Below are 21,794 nucleotides of genomic sequence, written 5' to 3' on the forward strand. Positions count from 1 at the left end.
GTCAATCCTATACTTGTTTACTCAGAAATAAGTTGCACTGTAGTATTTCAGGCTTACTTCTACGGAAAACGTGTTTAGGATTACAGTCTGAAAGTCAACACACATCTCTCTCGTGTACACACACATAAACGCTTGAGAATCCATCTCCTGTCACAATTGGTTGCTCTGATTCAGTCCTCCATACAAAAGGATGTCGTCACAGACAATCCTCAGCTCTCCCTACTCCACTCTTGGGTGTTTATTTTGTGCAGATTTACAGGCAGTGGAAGACAGGAGTGCCTGGCGTGCTCTGGTCCATGGGGTCATGAAGAGTCGGACGCGACTAAATGACTAAACAACAACAACAGGCAATTTGCAGGAAGTGGTGAGGAACATCGGAAACTGCCTTATAAGGAGCAGTCAAAGGTCTCTCTCTGCTTTATCAGGAGATACTATTGAGTATTGAACCTGGGACCTCCTTATGCAAAGCAGGTGCTCTACCCTTGAGCTACAGAGCCTTCTGCAGGAGGGTAGAGCTGGAAGAAGGAAGCTGGAAATGGATACATAGAAACAAGCTGAATAAGATTTAGCACATCGAGCAATGATGAGGTAAATGGAAGGTCAAAGAAAGGAAATATTAAAAAATTAACCAGTTCCTCAATTACTTTCATGTGTTTTCTTCATTTGTTGAAGTTATTAGTTCCTGGGAGGAGCGTAGCTCATGCATCTCTGACATTGTAGGGTATGTTTTGAAGCTTCACAGTCACAGATGCTACCAAAGGAAGAGCAATTAATTTCCACCTCGTACGTTACACTATGTAAATAAGAGAAATAGCCAAACAAAATGTGTGAATGGACACTTGGGCATATGGTCAGTGTGTTCATTATCAGACAAGCTCTCAAGGCTCTCATAATAAAAACAAAACTTTATTCAACATTTACATTGAAGTGTGTAGGCAAAAGAAACCTAGTCACTAGCCTACCATGTTGCTAGTGCTGAATAAATACCAAGGACTGATTCACACCTGCATTTGTATCATTCAATAACACATGACTCAATGACTCACAGCTAAAGTTTCAAGCTGTGTTACACACATCCTGCTTCTGAATAGTGAAAACAGCAAGGGTAACAGTTTTCTTTGCAGAAGAGTACGCTAAAGATTCACAGTGCAATCCTGTGGAGATCTACTTAGAAAACAAGTCACATTGTGCAACATTACTTGCTCCCAGGTAAGCATGTGCAGGATTTCAGCCTTATAGAGTCTTTGTAATGTTTAATTTGCAACTATTACAAAACACAGCATTATGAAAGCAAACCACCACGTGAACAACATGCAGTAAATATCTTGGCGAGCAACTTCTGTAGCCATCCCCTGAGGCTCTATCAGCCAAGTTTCAGCCCTCTGTCAATTCAAACAGCATGCTGTTGTTCCCATCCCAAGTTGATGTTCATGAGATGACTGAAGTAGCTTCTGAGCTTCCAGTGACTGCTGTGGGCAGTTTCACATACTACATTTTTACATGTGCCGATACAGACCATGCATGTGTACATAGCAATTTAATAATGCGGGCATGCAACAGATATGGTTGTCTCCATCTCTGCATCCATATCTCTTGAAGTTCTTCTACTTTTAGTCCGCGTTTCAGGTCCAGATGGGCTTGTAGAGTATCTTACAACATTTAAGATACAGTCAAAAATGCTGCTGCTCACTAGAAGGACAGATCGTGAAGCTGAGGCTCCAATACTTTGGCCACCTCATGAGAAGAGAAGACTCCCTGGAAAAGACCCTGATGTTGGGAAAGATGGAGGGCACAAGGAGAAGGGGACGACAGGACGAGATGGTTGGACAGTGTTCTCGAAGCTACAAACATGAGTTTGAACAAACTGCGGGAGGCAGTGGAAGACAGGAGTGCCTGGTGTGCTCTGGTCCATGGGGTCACAAAGAGTCGGACATGACTAAATGACTAAACAACAACAACAATGCTGCTAGAGTGGGGATACCTGCCTGGGTTGAGTCTGGGAAGTTTGGAAGACTGCTGCCTCCCCTCCCTCTTATGCATCAACTAGGTACACATGCCAGGATGCTGAGACTAGCCATTGCATATATATGCACAGCAGTAAATCTATGACGTGTGAAGCACTGCCATGCATAGCCCCTTTTAAACCACATAGTGACTCTGTTACATAAACCACCTTTTCAAACCACGTTCACTGCAAAAAGTAGCCAGACACCACTGAATCTACCATTTGAATTGCAAGCCACTTTCTACACAGTTCAATAAAGTGGTTATCAATAACGTGGCCTGCCTGTGTTGCCCACTTTCTTTACATTGTACATAGCAATTAAGTGCTCTGATAAGCTGCAATGGTGCTTGATTACATTTCTGAAGCAATCAGCACTCTGGAGAGCACTTTCTACCTTGTTTTGTTTACAATCAGCAGATGCCCTGTAGGGGAAGCATACAAGGAAATTAAGCATGCAATCACTGTGCAGAGTCAAACTGACGAGGGACTTAATGGAGAAGTCTAAGGTCAGCCACATAATTAGGGCTCCACATGAGTCCATTTGAAATGCTTTCAGTGTCTCCCTTTATCCTGTTTTCTCTCCCTCTGTGGAACCAAGGTGGTAACATCACCACACCCTTGGGATGTTACTATGAGATACTGTGAAAGCTGGTAATATAACTGGCTTAAAAGCCAGTTAGATGAACTGACAGAGAGCATAAATGGTTCTGCAAATTGCAATGCTTCAGAACCAACATCACATCCATGGCTGGTCTAGATTTCTGTGCACACCCTCCAACTCCCCACAACTTGTTTTAAAGCCATTCAGTCATTTTGATTTATTTGATTATTAGAGTGCAAGAAGTCTGGAATGAGAACTTCCGGGGTGGCGCCACCGGCAATGGCGGACTCCCTCTGAATTGGAGGGACTAGCTCCGCATGAAACGGGTCTTTCCGCTGCGGCGTAGCGGGGACCCTTCTGGAAATCACAGGCGGATGAAGCCTGTGACCGTGGGACTCGGCGGGCACCCTTAGCGCCCCCCCAACCCACAAAGGAACCCACAAACGGGCTCCGAAGTGAAGAGGGGGAAGTGGCGCGGTGCTGTGAGTCAATTGCTTTTTCTGTGGAGCGAAGCCGCATAGTCGTTGCCGGAGAGCGCTGCCTTTTTCCTGGGACAATTTGGCATTTAAAACAACCAACCGTGAGTACTGGAACATTGAATATTTGGACTTCAAATAAGAACTGGCGAAATAAAAAGGACTTTGGACTTAAAAATCAACCCTAATTTGGTACTGAAACGGGAAGGTTTAAACAGGAAGTCACCCTCCCATTTCCTCGTAGTCAGAACAAAGCAAAGACAACGCAAACTAGAGCCTTAAAAATCACTTTTAAAGGATCAACTTTCATCATTTAAAATCGCTGAACCCCCCTTCGGTAGCAGGGGAAGAAGGGGGACCTTTTCTGAGCTGCTTAAACCTGCAGAAGTGAATCTAAAGTAAAGTAATTTTCCACCATCCTGACCCTGGAGCGGGGTGTCAGAATTGACGTTTGAAGCTCATTGACCAGAAACAAATGTCTTTGACAGATAGTTAAAAGAAGAGAAATATTGTGACTCCATTGTTTCCCTTCGTCTTTTAAAAGAACAAATATGGACAAAATATCTTAAAATAGAAACTTTGTTGCTATTGTTTTCAAGAAAAAGAACAACCAGAAGTTTTTCCCCCTAGTGGGGACCTGTGAAATTGTAACTAATTCCTGGGAACTTGCAGCTGTCACTGATTACAACTGTGGGAAAGGATTTGTGACCTTGTAGGACAATGTCTTCAGAAGCACTGTTGGGTGCTTTCTGTAAAATAAATGCCCTATTGGATCAGTTAAGTCAGAAGACGGATTTCATGACTAATGCGGCCAGAACCTTTGAACAGGTAGTGGGAAACTATATGGAGCCCACCCAGGAATCAAAACAGGAGCATGCCATGACAGAACAACTGAAAGAAGAGGACCTTGCTGAATCTTGGGCGCCAGAGACGGAGGGAGCTGCGGCCCAGCAGGAATATAAACTCTTGGATTTGATTTGAACTTGAACTTGGATTTCATTTGAACTTGGAAAAAGTCAGACTTGGAAAGATAAAATCTGGTTTGGTTTGGAAATGGGGGGTTGGATAGACCCCCCTTTACAGGGAGATTTGGACTTTTCAAGTCTGGAAAGGGGCCGCCAGATGTTTGGAGCTGTGGGGGCTCTCAACTTTGAAGGGAATCTGGAGCATGCTTGTAAATACTACATTGAGCCTATCCTGGACTATGGAAAAGGGATCGTCTTGCTGAAAAGGGTCAAAAACACTACCAAGCTGGAGTTCCCACGAATAAAAGGGAAATATAAAGAAGAGGTACGAAAGGGACATGGAAGAGACTTGAGGGCCTCGGATATAAGATTGCCAGGTTAATGTGCTAGATTAATAGGATAAAAAGGACTGACAAAACCCGGGACCAGGAGGAAGGGACGTTGGATGAAGACTGGATTGCTTTTTTCTTTTATTTTTATCATTAGGACTGTTTTATAAAATTGATGAATGTTAGGAAAATGTTGAAATGAAACTATTTGGCTCTTATAAAAATGTCTAAAGAATTAGGTAAGAATGTTATGGTTTAGGAGAAGTTGGTAAAAATTAAGATTTAAGTTTTAAACTTTAAGGTTTTCTATAAGATAAGATGAAAATAGATCAAGGTAATGTGATGACAGAATACTATGAATTATGGAAAGGATTTGCTGTGATTATTATAAAACAGGATACAGGAAAAGGGAGGAGGAGGAGGTCAAGGAAAGAAGGTATTGAAAGTGGAGAATTGGAGAATGATGGTTTTATTTTATTTTTATTTTTCTGTCTTGTTTTTTCCTTTGTGTAATTCTTTTTAAAAAACCTCTTTTTTCAATAAATATCATTAAAAAAAAAAAAGAGAACTATAGCGAGGGGCAAGCTATTCATTTTGTAAATACAGTTCTTTACAGTGGTAAATGTTATGAAAAAGCATCGATACATCAGATCTGGATTGCTAAGGCACACAGATAAGGGCTATCAGCTTCACAGTTACAGAACTTCCTACCTCCCCCCAGCCACCCTGCCTCCCTCAAAGGCTAGCTTGCATACACTGAGAATGGGTTAAATATTCATATCTGAAAAACATGGATTGTAAAAAAGTTGAAAGCTGCCCTTGAATTGCAGACCCACCAGCCAAGGACAGTTTTGCATTTATGTTGACATCCAGTTTGATGAAGGTTAAATCTTCCTGCTGCAAGTGCTTCATAGTACTGAGACACCTTATTTGTCATCACAACATGGGAGGCTGCCTTATACCAGGCCCAGACTGTTTGTCCAATGAGCCCAGTAGTGTTTATGCAAGCAGCAGCTTGCCAGCATCCCATACAGAGTAGGACTAACCAAGATCTCTTTAACTGGAAAATGCAGGGATTGAACCTGGGACTTTCTGCAAGTACTGTATGTGTATGCTCTACTAATCCCTGCAGGAATCCTTGCTCCAAGCTTGCAGAAGCATGCATGCCTCTCTGTATAATTTTTACTACATAGCCGTGTCAGTCTAGGGCAGTTGTGGGGAAAATTTGCCCCCCCCAGATGTTGCTGAGCTACAACTCTCATCAGCCTCAGGAGGCATGGCCAATGGCCAAGGATGTTGGGAGTTGAGGTTCATCAAAGGTTCCCCACACCTGATCAAGGAGCTCCAGATGTTGTTGGACTACAAGTCCCATCATCTCTGACCATTGGCTAAGTTTTCTGGGGATGATGGGAGTTGTAGTCCAACAACATCAAGGGACCAAAGGTTGACAAATACTGTAGATACTTCAGTCTAGGTCCTAGCAATATGGATGTGGGAATAGGGAATGGGGAACTTGTGACCCTTCAGATGTTGGATTCCTGACTCCCATGGTCAAGGGTCAGAGATTTGGGGAGTTATAGTCCAGCAACACCTGGAGAGCTGCAGGTTCTGCATTCCTGCTCTAGCCTCAAGCCTTGGCGGTGGCTCTTAACTCAATTATCATTATCTTAGCCGCAGTAATGCTTACCCAGCTGCCTCATAACTTCTGCAGCACTGTTTGGCATGCTATTCAACTCATTACATTATGGCAGTGCCTCTTCTTACACTTTTAAGACAGCATATTTCTTCTATATTATCACTTCATTCAAAATAACAGTGCCAGGGTTTAATGTGTCAGATTCAAACCAGTGCTTAACCATGCGGTAGACCTAAGAACAGCCTATTAAGTCACTTTTGTAGCACTAAAGTAATTTCACAGACAGATGGATAGGTTATTGATCACCCCTTTCAAGTTAGAATACTTACTGTGTGGTATTTTCCTTTAGACATATGTGCCAGCAAGAAAGAGAGAGAGAGATTGTATTAGGTTGTTTTTTATATTAAAAAACTCATCCGCTTGTTTAGTACAGCACTGTTGTGTCAGCCAAATGGTGGACATTTTGACTGAAAGCTTCTTCTCTCTCTTATTGGCTCAATGCAAGCAGCTTCCAGACAGCTAGCTTGAAGTGTAGATTCGAAACACTTAACCTTCATCAAGTCCTCCCATCCTGTCCAACAGCTATGGAAACCTATGCAACTATCTAGATAGCAACTCTCATCATTTGAAGACTTGCTGTTGTATTCTGCAGGACTGTGGACATTACCTTTGAAGAGCAGATCCCAGCTTTGTGTCCCAGGCACATTTCAGCCCCACCCCTTCACCCTCAAATTCCAAAAGGAGTTTGTTGGAGAGCTGTATTCAATAAAGAAAAACCTTGGTTGGTTGCAAATAATTTATTTCAAGGGCCTCTGGCTTGTAGACCAGCTAAGCTTGCATGGATCAGGTTTCCTGATCTTTTTCAAGTCTTCCCCATTGTGATTAGGAGTGAGAAATTTGTGGCTCCTCAACTCCTGTTGGATTACAGCTCCCACCTTTCCTCACCATTGGCCATACTGGGTCACACCCACACATTTAAAGCACTCTTATTCCACTTTAGGAGTCATGGCTCTCCTCCAAAGAATCTTGGAAACAGTAGCTTGTTATGGGAGCTGAGAGCGTTAACAAACCAGATTTCAAGATTCTTGGGGCAGGGGGAGCCATGAATAAGAGTGCTTTAACTATATGATGTGGATGTGGCCTTGGTCTAGTTCAAGAGCACATGATCCACCACAGAAATCTGTTTAGGCACACAGATAAACCGGTTTGTGTGGAGGTCAGAAATCTATTGTGTTAACTCAGCACTCCCAGAATCCCGCTATTTTGGGGTGGGATTCAATCATATACTGGCAAATTCAGGTTGCCCAGCTGTAGTTGCTAGGGAATTTTTATGCAACAAACCCGTTTCTCCAAAAGATCAGATTTTTTTTGCAGTAAGGTGAAATGCACCAGAAAGCATGAGATAACACTTGCTTTGATGCAGCGGCATCTAACCTCTCTGCCAACCAATCAGAATGAACTGCTCATCAAATAGCCAACATCATCTCATTTACCAGAAAATCTATTACGATGAATGCTCAATAAACCAATGGTCTGTGGACCAGGAGCCGTTCCTTTCCTTTGCCTATTCCCCCGTCTCAGACACTGATGGGTGCATGGGCAGAGCTTTCTTTCTGTTTTTCCTGCCCCACCCTCAACTCTGCAAAATATCCACAATACAGCCAGAATGTTGGTTTATGTCTTGAACTGCTGCAAGCTGGCAGCTGCAGAAAGCCTGAGATTCTTACTCCAGTGCTCTTTGCTACAGTAATTCTTTAGCAACGCCGCATACGGCCAGCTGTTGAAATCTCTTTCAGTTATGATACTGGTCCCCGGAGATCTTGCTACAACTCCGCTTATGAAGTAAGTTTAGAAATCAATGCAGTGTCTCCCTCTTCATACCTCCTTGTGTTCTGAGAGACCAGTTGACGGGGAAGCTTATTGCAGCAAGAGGGTGAAGACAGCTTGGCTTCCTCACAGCCCATCCGATCTCTGGCTCTTGGCCCCCTTCTTATCCAGCTTCCACTTCTGCCTCCGATTCTGGACTGCTCTCTGCCACGGCCTATTCCTGCTCACTAAACCCTGTTTCCTCTTCAGCTTCTGACACCTCCTCTTCCCAGTCTTCCCCCTCTGACCACTCATCCTTGTCCCACCACCAATCCCCTGAGCTCTGAGCCTTCTTCCCTTGGGGGTTCCACTGCTGGTACCTCCCACCATTCCTCTGCATCCAGCCAGTCCATGACAGCAGGTTAGGGCTGGGACTGAGCCGACTAGCTGGGTATCTTTTTTCAGCCCAAGGGCCACATTCCCTCATAGGGAACCTTCCAAGGGCACAGCTAGAGGCAAAAAATGGGCAGAGAAATTTTATTTATTAAATTCATATCCCACCCTTCCTCCCAAAGGAGTCTAGGCAGTAACGAACGCAACTCCATGTTAGCAGACTGTATTCCAGCCATGTAGAATCCAGCAGTTTTTCACCTCTCCACTCAAGCAAGCAAGAAGCAACCACTACAGTTCAAGGCCCCATTTGTTCTTCTTGTTGTTGTTTAGTCGTGTCCGACTCTTCGTGACCCCATGGACCAGAGCACGCCAGGCACTCCTGACTTCCACTGCCTCCTGCAGTTTGGTCAAACTCATGCTGGTAGCTTTGAGAACACTGTCCAACCATCTCGTCCTCTGTTATCCCCTTCTCCATGTGCCCTCAATCTTTCCCAACATATTTTCCAGGGAGTCTTCTCTTCTCATGAGGTGGCCAAAGTATTGGAGCCTCAGCTCCAAGGCCCCATTTAGAGCTATGCAAAAGCACTCTTGGATCAGGGCAGTAAGGCATAGTGGGTACACAGTCTTGAAGGTGCTGCAATTGCCAGGGGATTCAATATGCAGCAACCTGAGGGTGTTCTGAATACAGGCACCCCAATTGTGGAACTCTCCCAGCCTCGATACAGTGTCTTATAAGCTTTGGTGCCCAGACAACTTATTCAATTTGGGGTTTAGTCCATGTTGTTTCACTTTGCAAGCTACTATTTAACTGGGTATGCGCTCTGGCCTGTTTCCTGATAGACTGTGTGGTTTTATGGTGTTTTATCAGTATTGTACCCCGCTTTAGGATTCTTTAATAATAAAAGCAGCATAAACAAGTTTTATAAAGTGAATAAAAATAAATAAAAGAGAAAGTGAAATTCCAAATGCTAGATAGAGAGCCTGAGAAGCTGGTGGTTGTCTGCGCACCCAGAGGTCAAAGGTTCCTCAACCCTGGTCTAGTCACTCTGGCTGTGTGCTATTCTCAATATAGTAAAAAGAGTGGAATGGGCTATTTTTATATATACACACCCACACATATACCACAGATGCTTCCAGAAAGAGGGCCTAGCAAAGAACAACTTCAGACAATAAGGGTTGAATGAAGACACAGAAACAGGATGTTAGTTAAATGTCAATTCTCATTTATTTTATTTTAATAATCTTGTTTGCAACATTTACCACATAAATCATCTAAATAAATAGATGCTGTACAGTCTCTTAACCATCGTCAGTACAAAAATAAAGCTGCACGTTGAGTCAATTAAAACTCGCTCTGGCCCTCTCATTTGTATTACAATCTCTGTTTGCATCAAACACTCACTCACGCACAAAAAGGCATTAAAACTTTGATATATGTCTGTATCTCTTAAATTTCGTTTGGAATTTTGTTCCCTCAGCCCCTCCCTCCCCCAATACATTCAGTTAGTCTGTACAAAAACATAGCAAAAACAAAGAACTGAGAAGCTCATTCTGTGCAAAGGAAGCTTTCGTGTGCAAAGGTTTAACTTGGGCGTCACGTCAAGAAAACACCAAATTGGATTTCAGGCCAAAAAGGAGAAGGAAAAGAAAACCACTGAGCGCACACGCAAATACACACACGGAAATTCAAACTTTTTTAAAAGAGCAACACCTCAGGTCGGTTTCTCTTTTCCCACCCGTTCATAACTACTTTGCCCCTTTCTAGCTCCAAAGAAAACAATATAGAATCAAGCAACTAACTCAGACCGAGAGACCAAACAGTGCAAACAAGGAAGAACATAGTTCAGACACCCCACCCCCTCGACAGGATATGGCAGCCGTCAGTAACCTGGTGTCCTCCAGATGTTTTGGACTACAACTCCCATCAGCCCCAGCCAGCACAGTTATAGTAGCCAGGGCTGAGGGCAGTTGTTATGGACAATATGTTTACCACTTTTTACCTCAAAGCATACTTTTTGTGCCTCAAAGCGACTTGCGTTATAAATATTAAAACCAAATATAAAAGCAGCAAGAAAAGAAGGCCTAAAGTGCTCATCCAAGAAGATATTGATAAAAGGAACAAATCCTACTAGCCTCACTTAACTGGATGAGCACCAACAGCTAGTTACACTCCCAATTATGAACCAAAAACCTAGGTAAATAAGATGTTTTCACCTGGCATCTAAAAACAGATAATGGTGTCAGGTGTGCATTGCACAGAGGGTTGACATAGGGAGAGGCGTTCCTTGAGGTATTGGGGTCCTGAGCCACATAAGGCTTTGTAGATTCAAGCTATCACTTTGAACTGAGCCCAGAAATTAATTGGTAGCCAGTGCAGTTATGCCAGAATTGGTGTTATGCGCTCAGGCCCTCAGGCCCTGATCAGCCAGCTACAGTTTCCAAACTGTCTTCAAAGGCAGCCCCAAATATAACACACTGCAGTAGTCTAACCTAAGGCTACCAAAAGATAACAGAAACTAGTCTAGAAGTTGTAGTCCTAAACATCAGGAGGGCACCATGTTGGCAAAGGCTGATATGTGGACTCCTTCAGAGATAGGTACTTGGCACTGAAACAAGCCTCCTAACCTCATTAGCCAATTATAATGCCCCCTTTTGATTTCCTGTAAGCTTTCTACTTCATGGTATTTCCTTAACCCCCCCTTTACAAAATGGGTCACCATTTAATACAACAGTCGGGAAGAAAAAGCTGCTGCATTGCTTACATCCAACCCTAGAGCCTGACCTAGCCCCACAACCCTAAAAAGCTGTTAAAGTGCAATTTATCAAGGGGACAGGAGTCTGAAGAGATGCATTAAAAATACATTATATACACATACTTATAAATGGAAGAGATCCACAATGCTGCATTTGACTGACTTGCCCTAGGCCAGAGGGATTGATACTGGAGGCCATTTTATTGCTGATGCCTGGAAAGTGTAGCTCGTTTTTCATAGAGCTGTATGGAATCCTAAAGGGGGAAGTATTATGCTCTCCTTGCTTGGAATGAGGAGCCTAAGAGTCAGCCAAAGCATGAAAGGCTAACTGCAAGTCGTGAAGAGGAAGTTTAAGAGCAGCTTTGTGGCCTAACGTGACTACACCTGTTATCTTGCCAGATGCCATTAGAAAGCACCAGAGAAATAAGCATTTACAGTGGAATCCTATGCATGTTTCTCCAGAAGGAAGTCACACTCTGTTCAATAGGGTTCACTCCCAGTTAAGTGCATAGGGACTGCAACTCCAGTGCCCTTTCCTGTGCGCTTCAGGCAATCTGCAAGCTGGCTCCCAGTCAAGATACATGGGAAGCCTAAACAATCTGCATTACAGGCAAGTGCAACCTGTCTGACTGTGGGGTTGGTCTGGAACCAAACCATTACTGGTTTCCCCCTCTACCTTAATTCCTGGTACACTTTGTCACAGGACTATTCATACTGTGACAGTGTTGAGATAAGTGTTGAGGGGTGTTTTGGCAGCAGTAAGATCTGTATTCCCCCCCTAAAAGGGATAGATCAATATTTTTGATTCATCATATGAACTTCGGTACCAGCACAACATTCACCTCTTCCTCAAAGATCTTGTTTCACCTCCTTTTCTCCCATCAATTCTGTTGGTTTATAAGCTTCAGAAGAGGACAGTACCCCATTCTCACCAAGCAGGCAAGCTAACACCCAACATGGATTTGAAAACACACCTTTCTCCACTTCTTAGGACTCATCAAAACCCAGCTTTCACTTCTGGGCTTTGCTTGCTTTGTGGTGATTTTTTGTTCAGAACATGTTTACTATGCTCTTCTATATGTGCAAAATTTACAGTGTTCAATATCAAGAGAAAGAGACATCAGCTGCCTCTTCCAAGAAAGTCTCTTATCATTAGAAAGGAAAACCTGATCCACATCTCACCATTTCTTCACATGCTCACATCTCCTTCCACTTCTTAATGGATTGCTACACTGCAGGAATGGCTATAGCAGGTTCACCATTCCTACTTTATACAGTCTTACGAAACCAGCAGCATAAACTGTCTTATGAAACTGCATACAGTTTCCTTACTTCTTTGCTCTATCATCAATTTTGGCTGAAGATGCACCAATACCTGAAGGAGCATCAACTTCGCTATATAACCGCTTATGAAATCAACTCTTTATAACCTATATAATATGGTTTCATGAGGGGGGATTATCTTTTGTACAAGTGAAGTACCATCAAGAAAACATGCCACTGGAGAACATCAAACGACAGTGCACATAGTTCTCCAACTTACAATGCATTTCATTTTTAGATAAGAAACACATTCCTCTGTCTACTGTGTTTCATCTTTTCTCTACATCCACCCACATCTGCCATTACCTGTTCCCTAGTATAGCTTCAAGCCAAATGCTTTTCTGGATTAATACTCACACACCAACGTGGAACATTACAAGATCCCAAGCTCTCTCTAATGTAGGGCATCAGAGCATACTATGCACATATAGCATTTATACACAGTAGTTACATTAATTGAAAATATGGCCCTCTTTCTACACCTCTCTTCTCATAGGAACCATTGTCCATACACCCCAAAAAAAGGGTAACAAGTTCATGGCGATGCGAGGAGCATAAGGAGAGTTATGTAAACACCGGCTGATAGCATTCATCATACTGTGTGAAGACCCATTATATTAGTTGACTTGAGCCCCTTAAGTCCACTGACTTCGGCAGGTCTATTCTGGGTGTGACTTAGGAGGACATCACCCATTCAAAATAACTAGCCTTCCCCAAACTGATGACCTCCAGATGTTTAGGGCTGCAACTGTCATCTACCTCACCTGGTCAGTGGCCAGGTATGGAGAGAGTTGTATCCTAGAACTTCTGGAGGACACCCAGGTTGGGGAAAGCTGCATAAAATACGATGATTTTATTTAAAGGAAGTTTGGTTTAGACTCATCACTTTGGCATCACTTTATATAAAATGGGTTGTTTTTGCCAGGAAGGGGGTTCCTATTTGTAACGTTACAAATGCACGTTACTGAAGTGATGCAGTCCAACCTTAACAGTGCAGCAAGGACGTTACTAGAAATGGGGGGAAAACCAACTGTACAACTGTTTTAGAGATTAAGAAAAAATACTGCCAATGGATAGTTCCTTGGATTCACCCAAGGGCACTCTTCATGTGATCAGAATTTTTGAATTGGTCAATTTTTATGCCATGCATACTTGCCAATCATAAACATGCATACAATAACAGTAATTGTTTGTAACATCACCACATCCCTATCTATCATTCTATTGCCAGCTAAATCAAGAAAACTACAGATTTAACTTGTTTGTAGTTAAAAAGGGAGACAATAGTACTAATACTATTGGTACCAAGGTCAGCACCCTGGAAACTCAGCTCACGTACCTATGTACAAACCTGATACAAAGCTTGGAACTTGCTTCCGCCATGTATGTTAATTCTCTAAAGTGCCATAAACGTTAGTTGCTACAGACCAGGGATGCTGACCCTCCAGATGTTGGGCCACAACCCCCATCTTTCCTTACTGGCCATGCTAGCTGCAGCTGATGGGAACTGGAGTCTAACATCTGGATGGCCACAGATTCCCCATTCCTGCTATGGATGAACAGTCTTACTTCTTTCAGAAGTTACCAGATGCTGCTGCGAAGCTTCTTTAAAAATAAACTGAAGGTGACTAGCAAACTCTTCCACACATTAAGTAAAACATCTATTTCCTCGTCTAGATCTTTGAACTGAAACGATGTACAAATTACTGCGACGTATTTTGGCAAGGTGTACGGCGTATGGTTTGTTTTAACAACTAATACCCTGCCACAGTTTTAACAGAGAAAAAAAGGGGGGGGAGACTGCAGAGCCATGGCAACCATGAACCCCACTGCACACAGTAAGGCATTTTTGCAAGGAATGAAAGATAATTACAGCAACACCCATCAAAACCTCCTGCAAGGTAACACATCTAGGGCTGGCGATACCAAGAGTTGCCAGCTGCCACCACCCTAGCAAGCCTCCTTTGTGTAACTGCTGTGTGGCACACAGAGATGCAACAGACACAACTTTCCCCAGCGTGAAATGCAGAAACCTGCACCTGCTGAATTTCTGCCTATCACACAGCTGTTATACAAAAAGGCACAGGAACCCTGTCTGGAAGGGGGAGGGAAGAGAAGAGAAGGCACAAAGCCTAATGGCAAGTCACTGGGCACATGGGGGGGGGGAAATCTAATGGGGCAATAAGGTTACATAAAGTGCAACCCACATAGAAAATATTGCTTTAAAGAGCACATTTCTGGGCTCTTTTTACACATGGCATATCCTCAGGGGCAACTCAGAACAGTCACATATAACTTAAGCCAATCTTATAACCAGTGGATTGTAACTATTGGGACCATCCAATTTCAACTGAATATTATAACCACCTACTGGAGCCATGCAAATGCTCAATTTAAGATGCACATGCTCACATGTACAGGATTGTAGTGGATGGGCCCATTTCCCCTTGTCGTGATATTCAATTTGTTTGGCTAAGGAACTGGTTTTGTTCATTTCTATTCCCTAAGGTTTACAAAGCCACTAAGGTGGGTCAGGGGGACAGTGCTGCATTCTCCGCTTCTTCAGCATTCGCACACAATTGCCAGATAAGAACTCAAGCCACACACTGCTTTGGAATTGTGTTATCGCACCAGAATCAAGACTTTTTGCTCCTGGTAATTAGAGAGAGACTCCAATTTCAGTGTCTCCCTGACCAGGTTTGAAAAGGGAGAGGGAGAAAACCCTGCACAAAACATCTTTTCACTAGCAAAAGCAACACTGTTTGAGAGGACACAGACTTGTATCACAGAGCCAGCCACAAGACAACACAGTTCAAACCATCAAAGAGGGAGGGGAGGCAAGCATCCCTTCTGAGGCCGACAGCCCAGCCCTTCACATTTACTGGGAGGGATGTTACACATCCATTTTGATAAGCCTTATTTTCACATGTGGCATTGGACCACAGCATGAGCTTTGAAAAAGGCAAATCATGCCACTGATATATCTAGGGAGAGGTGAAGTGCCTTTTTCCAACTGAGTTTGATCCTCTTAAACTCAGCCTCTAACAGCTGTAAAAGTTCCAAATCAACAGCAAAGATGATCACTCTCTTCTGGCGCACCCAACATGGCTAGAAATGGTTTCATGCAAGGACAGATGTCAGTGACCAAATTTTTTCAAAGTTACAAAACACACACACTTGAGACAGAAGCAGTTTCTTTTTCACTGACTGCTAGGGCTGACTCCTATACAAACTCCTATAGAAACCTTTTTCTTACTATTGAAGTGGTGGCAGGGAAGGAAATAACGTTTTGGATACAGGCCTGGGAAGAGACTGAGGGCACACCTGCACTCTCGTGCAGACATGCACCATTTTGTCAGCCATTCTCTATCCCTTCCACAGAAAACCCTGACAATGGCTAAAGAATTTTCAGTACCCTTATTAATTCCCAGGATTCTCTGAGGGAAGTGAGCCAACATATATTTGGAGTGTCCGCATGGCCTTAAAGGAAGAAACAAAAGTGCCAACAGAAATGGAAGTCACATAACAATGCTTGCTTTCTGCTGTTTAAATTTAGTGAGATGGGGAAACACCTAGGAAGACGTGGCTTTCCTTTTGCACAGCAGGTTAAAGCAGAGCAAGTCACAGCTGCAGCGAGCTTCCTAAACTCTGTGGGGAAAATGGGGCCAAAACTTCATAGTGCTTAGAAACCCAATACTGTTTTAGATTTAGATTTAATTGTTTTAGATTTAGATTTAATTAAGTATTGGTTTATAAGTACAATGTGCAGTCAATTTGTATCACAGCAGAAACCCATGGAGGGCCGGAAGGAAGTCAGAGAGTCAAATTGAAGCAGTAAAAACGATGTAAAAACTGGATGTTACAAAAAATGGGGGGGGGGGATGAGAGAGAGAGAGAGAGAGAGAGAGACCCAATATTGTTATGGAAGTATTGTAGCCCAGCCCTTTATGGATCAGAAACTATACATGGAGTTGACCTTGGGTTGCCAACTTTTCAACTGACCCCTGAAGCTCTCCTGTTTGATCTGCAGGAATTTAAATGGGAAGGATTTTATGGCACAGAGAAGCCTTTCAGGGCATTATTGCCTGCTAATTTCTGCAGATCAAGCCACTGTTAAGAGGCACAGCTTCAGAGGATGGTGAGAAGTTGGTACTGGTTGGCAACCGAACCCATGCATTCACATCCTGCAATATTATCTGCTGATATGTCTCCGTGCAATAAGTACCTGATTTTTTTTTTAAAAAATGAGGCCATTTATTCATTTCTGCAAAATGGTCCATTAATGTAATATAGACCCACCAGGCCCCCACGAGAGACAGCAGTGGGCGCAAAAGCTTAAATTTCAGCAGTGGAAATAACAATGTTATCCTCAAAACACTTGAAGTAGCCAAAGCTCCCATGAAACATAAAGAGATCCATAGCTCTAGCCTTTTGGTGGATTAGACTAGAACCTAACTAAATAAATCAAATTTGGGGGAAGTTATCCCAACCTATGCATACACGATAGTAAAAAAAACAAAATGCCATTGCTTCTAGTTTCTGGGAAGAGCCTGTCCAGCTCTCACATTCTGTCCAGGCCTTACATTAAAAAGAACTACTCAGCAGCAAGTCAAGCTCTTGCATCACTAACATTGTCTGGAAAGTGGAATATTTATAGCCAGGCATCCAGATAACCCAGATGTCCTGGTATTCTGCAGCCTGATGGAAAGACAAAGACGAGGCCAGAATAAACGGAGGGACCATGTCCAAGAAGCCAGCCCCCTTCTTTGTTAGCATGAATAGTTTGAGATAGCATGATTTATACCTTCAGACCCAACAACGACCTTTCTCCTTTTAACAGCTCTGGGACAGGAGAAAATCCATAGCACTTGCACTACTTTTAAAAACAGACACTATTATCGAGGATGGGAGGTGACGCTCTTGCACAGAACTGAAGTGTTCCTCCAAAAACTGGTTTCGGGTCTGTAGTGAAAGATTTATTGCAGGTATCTGGGACTAGAAACTCCACAGGGTGTTAAATTCAGCTTTCACAATCTCTAGAGACTAATGTAATTTCACACACCTAGGGGAAGAAATGTTCTTTGTAAGCTAGACGATGAGGTCAGTAAATAAGATCATCAGAAGGTGCACAGCAACATTCTATTGCTCCATCAGTTTCTCTTTCACCCCCTAATTCCTAAACTAGTCGTATATGCAGATGTCAGTCCCATTCATTTCAGTGGGATATAAACTGAAGTACCTATGGCTAGGATTGCAGCCTTGCCTTCTAGCTTGCCATCCTCACTCTCTAAAGGAAGATAAATTTTGTGGAACTTTCCCTTTTGCTTAAGTAAACTTAAAGGAGCACACAAGCACAAGAAAATATTCTAAAGCTATACAGTTCATAGATACCACCGTTCCTTATATAAAAAAAAAGTCACAAAGAAGTCCAGCACAAATTTCAAGGCATTGAAGTGCAAGACAAGGCTCTATAGAAGTGCAAGCAGCTTCTCCCTGGCAAAGGCTAAGATGTTCACACACACACACACACTTATTTGTCAAGAAAACCACACACAAGCATCAGAGGCTCCAGTGTTGAACAAGAGAGATAACATCAAGGGCAAAACTGAAGTGGAAGAATTTTATAAGTCTCATAAACATATTTCAACCCCATTCCCTTTCACGCCAATATTTCTGACCCCTTACTTTGATCAGACAGGACAATATTGGCCAGTGCCCATATCTGCTACACTACCAATTCAACAAGGCAACAGCTACAGTTCTTCTGACTTCACAAGGAAGTTCTCACTCTATCATCACCTCCACTTTTACCCACCCAAAGCCCCGTGCCTCAAGAGATATACGAAGCCAGTTTCATGACCATGGGCAGATAATGGAAGTCCACAGCAAAGCTTGAACATGGATAGAATTTTATGCAGCGTTTCTCTAGTATCCTGAGCCTGGCAAATATTTAAACACAAAACCAGAGAGATTCCCAACTACCTCCTGGAAGTTGGGAATGCCTTCACCACCACCACAATTGATAACGAGAAGAAATGTCCAAGTGGGGCAGGCTGAAGCAGTTGTTTAAAATTAACAAAAAGTCTTCCAGCTATTTATATAAGCAGAATTGCAATTACCGGGCAACTCCATTTGTATGCATCCAAGAACGGCAAAAGACGGGCATGTAAAGCTACAGTTCATTACCGGATAGCCGTAATGGCTTAGTTCTTACACATCTCATTATTCCATCAGCCTGCCAGTGGAACAAATATCTGCTTCTCATGTGGTTATGTTTGTTCCAACAGGGGTTCAGAGGTTTCACTGACACTACATGCGTGCTGATGCACATCCAACCCCTCCTTGCCGTGACCCATCATCAGTCCTGTGGATCCTCCACACAGGACACAATCATGCTCTGCTCTGGGAGGATTCAAGCTTCCTAGGTCCAACTGTTTGCTAAGAATCCCTGCACATCTGCTAGAGAACCATTGGATGATGCACATTCTAGAGCGGCCTCCCCATACCTTGTCCTCTCCAGATGTTTCAGACAATGACTCCCATGGTACCTGACCACTGGTCAAGCTACATGAGGCAAACAACAGTTGCAGTTGAAAACATTTGGAGGGCACCATGTTGGGGAAGGCTGTTCAAGAGCATGCTCTCAGTGGGTGTGCAGTGATAGTCAGACCTGGTAGGATTCACTTTACCTCCCACCTTAAACCAAATGTAATTTGGCTGTGCACAGAGAGAAGTCAATGAACACGTTCCCTGGAGTGACACAACAAAGCAAGCCGGAGTACAGGAAGTCTCCCAAATGTATAGCATGTGTGGAAGCACTGTGGAGGCCGCATCTTGTACAGTACAGAAAAGGGAGGAAGCATCAAACATGGGAACTCAGCCACCCAAAGGAGGGGGACCACTGCTTTTCACAGATGCCTCTGGGAAATGATGAAGTAAAATCAATTCTGAAACATGGAAGAATACAGGGAAATTTGTATTTAGCATCTTCCTCTTTTCTGAACTTTCATCGGATCCTTCCTTCGATTGCAGATATGCTATAATTGATATAGGGAACGGACATTTTTCCAGAATGCACTGTGAATAAATGTCTTTGCCAGTGAAAAGAGCTTCCACTTCCCAAATGGACAAAGCAACAACACATAATATCTATATACTCTCTCTGTGTCTTTATAACAAATGAGGAGAGAAAAAAATGTACAGGCACCCCCACGTTGCCTTCTTTTTTTCCTTTTTTTCTTATTTGAAAGGGGGAGCAAGGGAAAGAGAGAGCCAGTGAGATCAACAGTCAAAATAAAACCAAAATCCTCTGTAAACATTTGTGAAGGAAAATTTCCGGATTTTGCTTGTTAAATAATATAATTAAATCCACCCACCCCTAGAAAAATCTGATTGGGAGCACGGCGGGGGGCGGGAAAACACACACACACACACAAATGAAAAGCAAAACGAAAAGGAAACAGAAATCTTCCAAGCATGAAGAAAAGAAAAACGATGAAATAATAATAATAATAATAATAATAATAATAATAATAGAAAAATGCAGATTCAGAATGGGATGCTCCTGTCTCGGAAGAAGCCCTCTGCCATTTGTGCTTCTCTGAAAGTCACGGTAATGGAGTTTGCTGTGATGTCCGTCACTGTCACTTCATTTGGCGGCAGGGCGGGGCTCCAGGAAAGATTGCCTTCTGCTGCCTCGGGGCTCACTGGGGAAGAGGAAGGAGGAAAGAGAACAGCAGGTGAGAGGGAGGGGGAAGTGGGAGACCAATAGGAATCAACAATCTTGTCCTTATGAAACAGGCTGGCCAACTACGAACTGACGCAAATGGGGGGGCGGAGCAAACACACAGTCACAGACCAATAAATATGTGGCCAATGCAAACCACCTCAAACCCACTTTACAGGCTATAGGATTGAGACCTGCCCCCACCTGCTTATTCACTAAGCCAGGGTCTGCCATGGCACCCTGGGGTGCCTTGAATGATGGTCAGGGCTGCCGCAGGCAACAATGGCCTCTGTCCCTCTTCCCTTCCCTCCCTTCCTCTGATGCCCTCATGTCTCTGCCTCCCAAAAGCTTGCACAGATGTTTGTGGCAGCAGCTCTGGCTACAAGCTCCCCATGTGAATGGTGCCTCTGGGGCTGGCCAGGGGGTGCTTCCCAGGCCCCTGTGGGGCAGGGCTAGGAGGCACCTCTCTTTATGGCAGCTCAGAGACCAGGGGCGGCTGCCTGCAGGACTCCCAAGGAGGCTGAGGGAACACTCCACAAGGGAGGGTGTTCGAGAAAGGGTGGGAGCTTGCCAGCTCTGCAGGCAAGGGGTGACATAACTGGTCAAGGGAGTCGTGGACCCAAAAAGGTTGAAAACCTCTGCACTAAGCAAATCCTCTCAATTAAAAGGGATATAGTTTGGTATTGGGTTTATACTGTGCAACAAACCAAGGAGATATTTTCCAGATGCTTGTTATATGAAAAAGGAGAATTCGCCACAGAAAAGTTAAAAGGAGATGCTGTGCTTTCCAAATCCCTCAAAATGAGTTTCCTTTTAGTGTCAAGTGGGAATTTACATTTCCTCTCCTCCATAGGAGTTTCATGACACATTTATTTACCCAAATGGCCTCAGCAACAGCTGAGAATGAGGGGCCCGCTTCCTAGACCTCATTTGGGACCTTATACATAAAAAAGCAGCAGCAATAATCCCACCCCCATGCCAAAAGAGATACATGGAGAGGGGAGGGAGGGAGGCCTCCATCTTCTCTTATTTACCTGTTCTGCACCCTCCTGTCCCACCTGGGAATGGAAAGTGGGCCCTTTAACTGGGTATTCCTTGCATCTCTCTCGGATATCTGAGGTGTGTCTACTCTCACCTGAGAAAGGCTCCATTTCTCCCCGACACTACCCGGGATTCCACATGTGTGCTCACGTTGAAGGGAGAATAAAAAAAATAAGGTTTACATTTCTCTAGTAGAATTTGTCAGCTACACCTCAAGGGGCTTCACAATGAAAGCTACAATGGAAGGCTCCAAAGTACCCCACAAAATGCAGCAGCCATATTGTGTTATTGGGACTTGAGAAGAACTAGTCAACATCTTGGCTTGCAGCTGCAAATAATCTAAACCCCACTTTGCTCTTTCCAAACCAACTGTGCAGAAAGTGCAAATATCAACACAGATGGACACTCCTGTCAGATGCCTGTTTTATTTATTAGGATATTCATATACCACTATTCATTTTTTTAAAAAAAAATCAGAGCGGTTTACAACCATCATACACAAAACCCCATAGAAAACCATATAAAGCTCTAAAAGCAGAGGTCAAGTAGCAATTACAGAAGGGTATTTTCTGAACTGCAACCATGAGCTTGGCAGCATTTCTACCTCCAGGGATTATCTTCTGCTTTCCCCGCCTGTCACTGTGGGGAACCGCAGGCCGAGGGGGCCAAATGCAGCCCTTGAAACTCCCCCCTGGCCACACTCCTTCACTAGCCCTGCCTCACACCCCAAGTACTCCCTC

General features: G+C 43.5%; 1 protein-coding gene and 1 long non-coding RNA gene across 2 annotated transcripts in view; one reads left to right on the plus strand and one right to left on the minus strand.

The window, feature by feature from the left end:
- LOC308486926 lies at positions 1–14,447 on the plus strand. The gene is made up of 2 exons (XR_013991386.1): positions 1–588; positions 6,595–14,447. It is a non-coding gene; the product is annotated as an uncharacterized lncRNA (long non-coding RNA).
- The window catches only part of CBX7 (chromobox 7), a 24,548-nt gene continuing 12,167 nt past the window's right edge, over positions 9,414–21,794 (minus strand). Inside the window, exon 6 of the mRNA XM_081024145.1 lies at positions 9,414–19,993. Coding sequence (XP_080880271.1) covers positions 19,836–19,993 — 158 coding nt within the window. The 3' untranslated portion in view covers positions 9,414–19,835. The remainder of the gene's footprint in view (positions 19,994–21,794) is intronic.

Source organism: Podarcis pityusensis (genome assembly GCF_964106645.2).
Source record: "Podarcis pityusensis genome assembly, chromosome: 10".
Taxonomy (NCBI): domain Eukaryota; kingdom Metazoa; phylum Chordata; class Lepidosauria; order Squamata; family Lacertidae; genus Podarcis; species Podarcis pityusensis.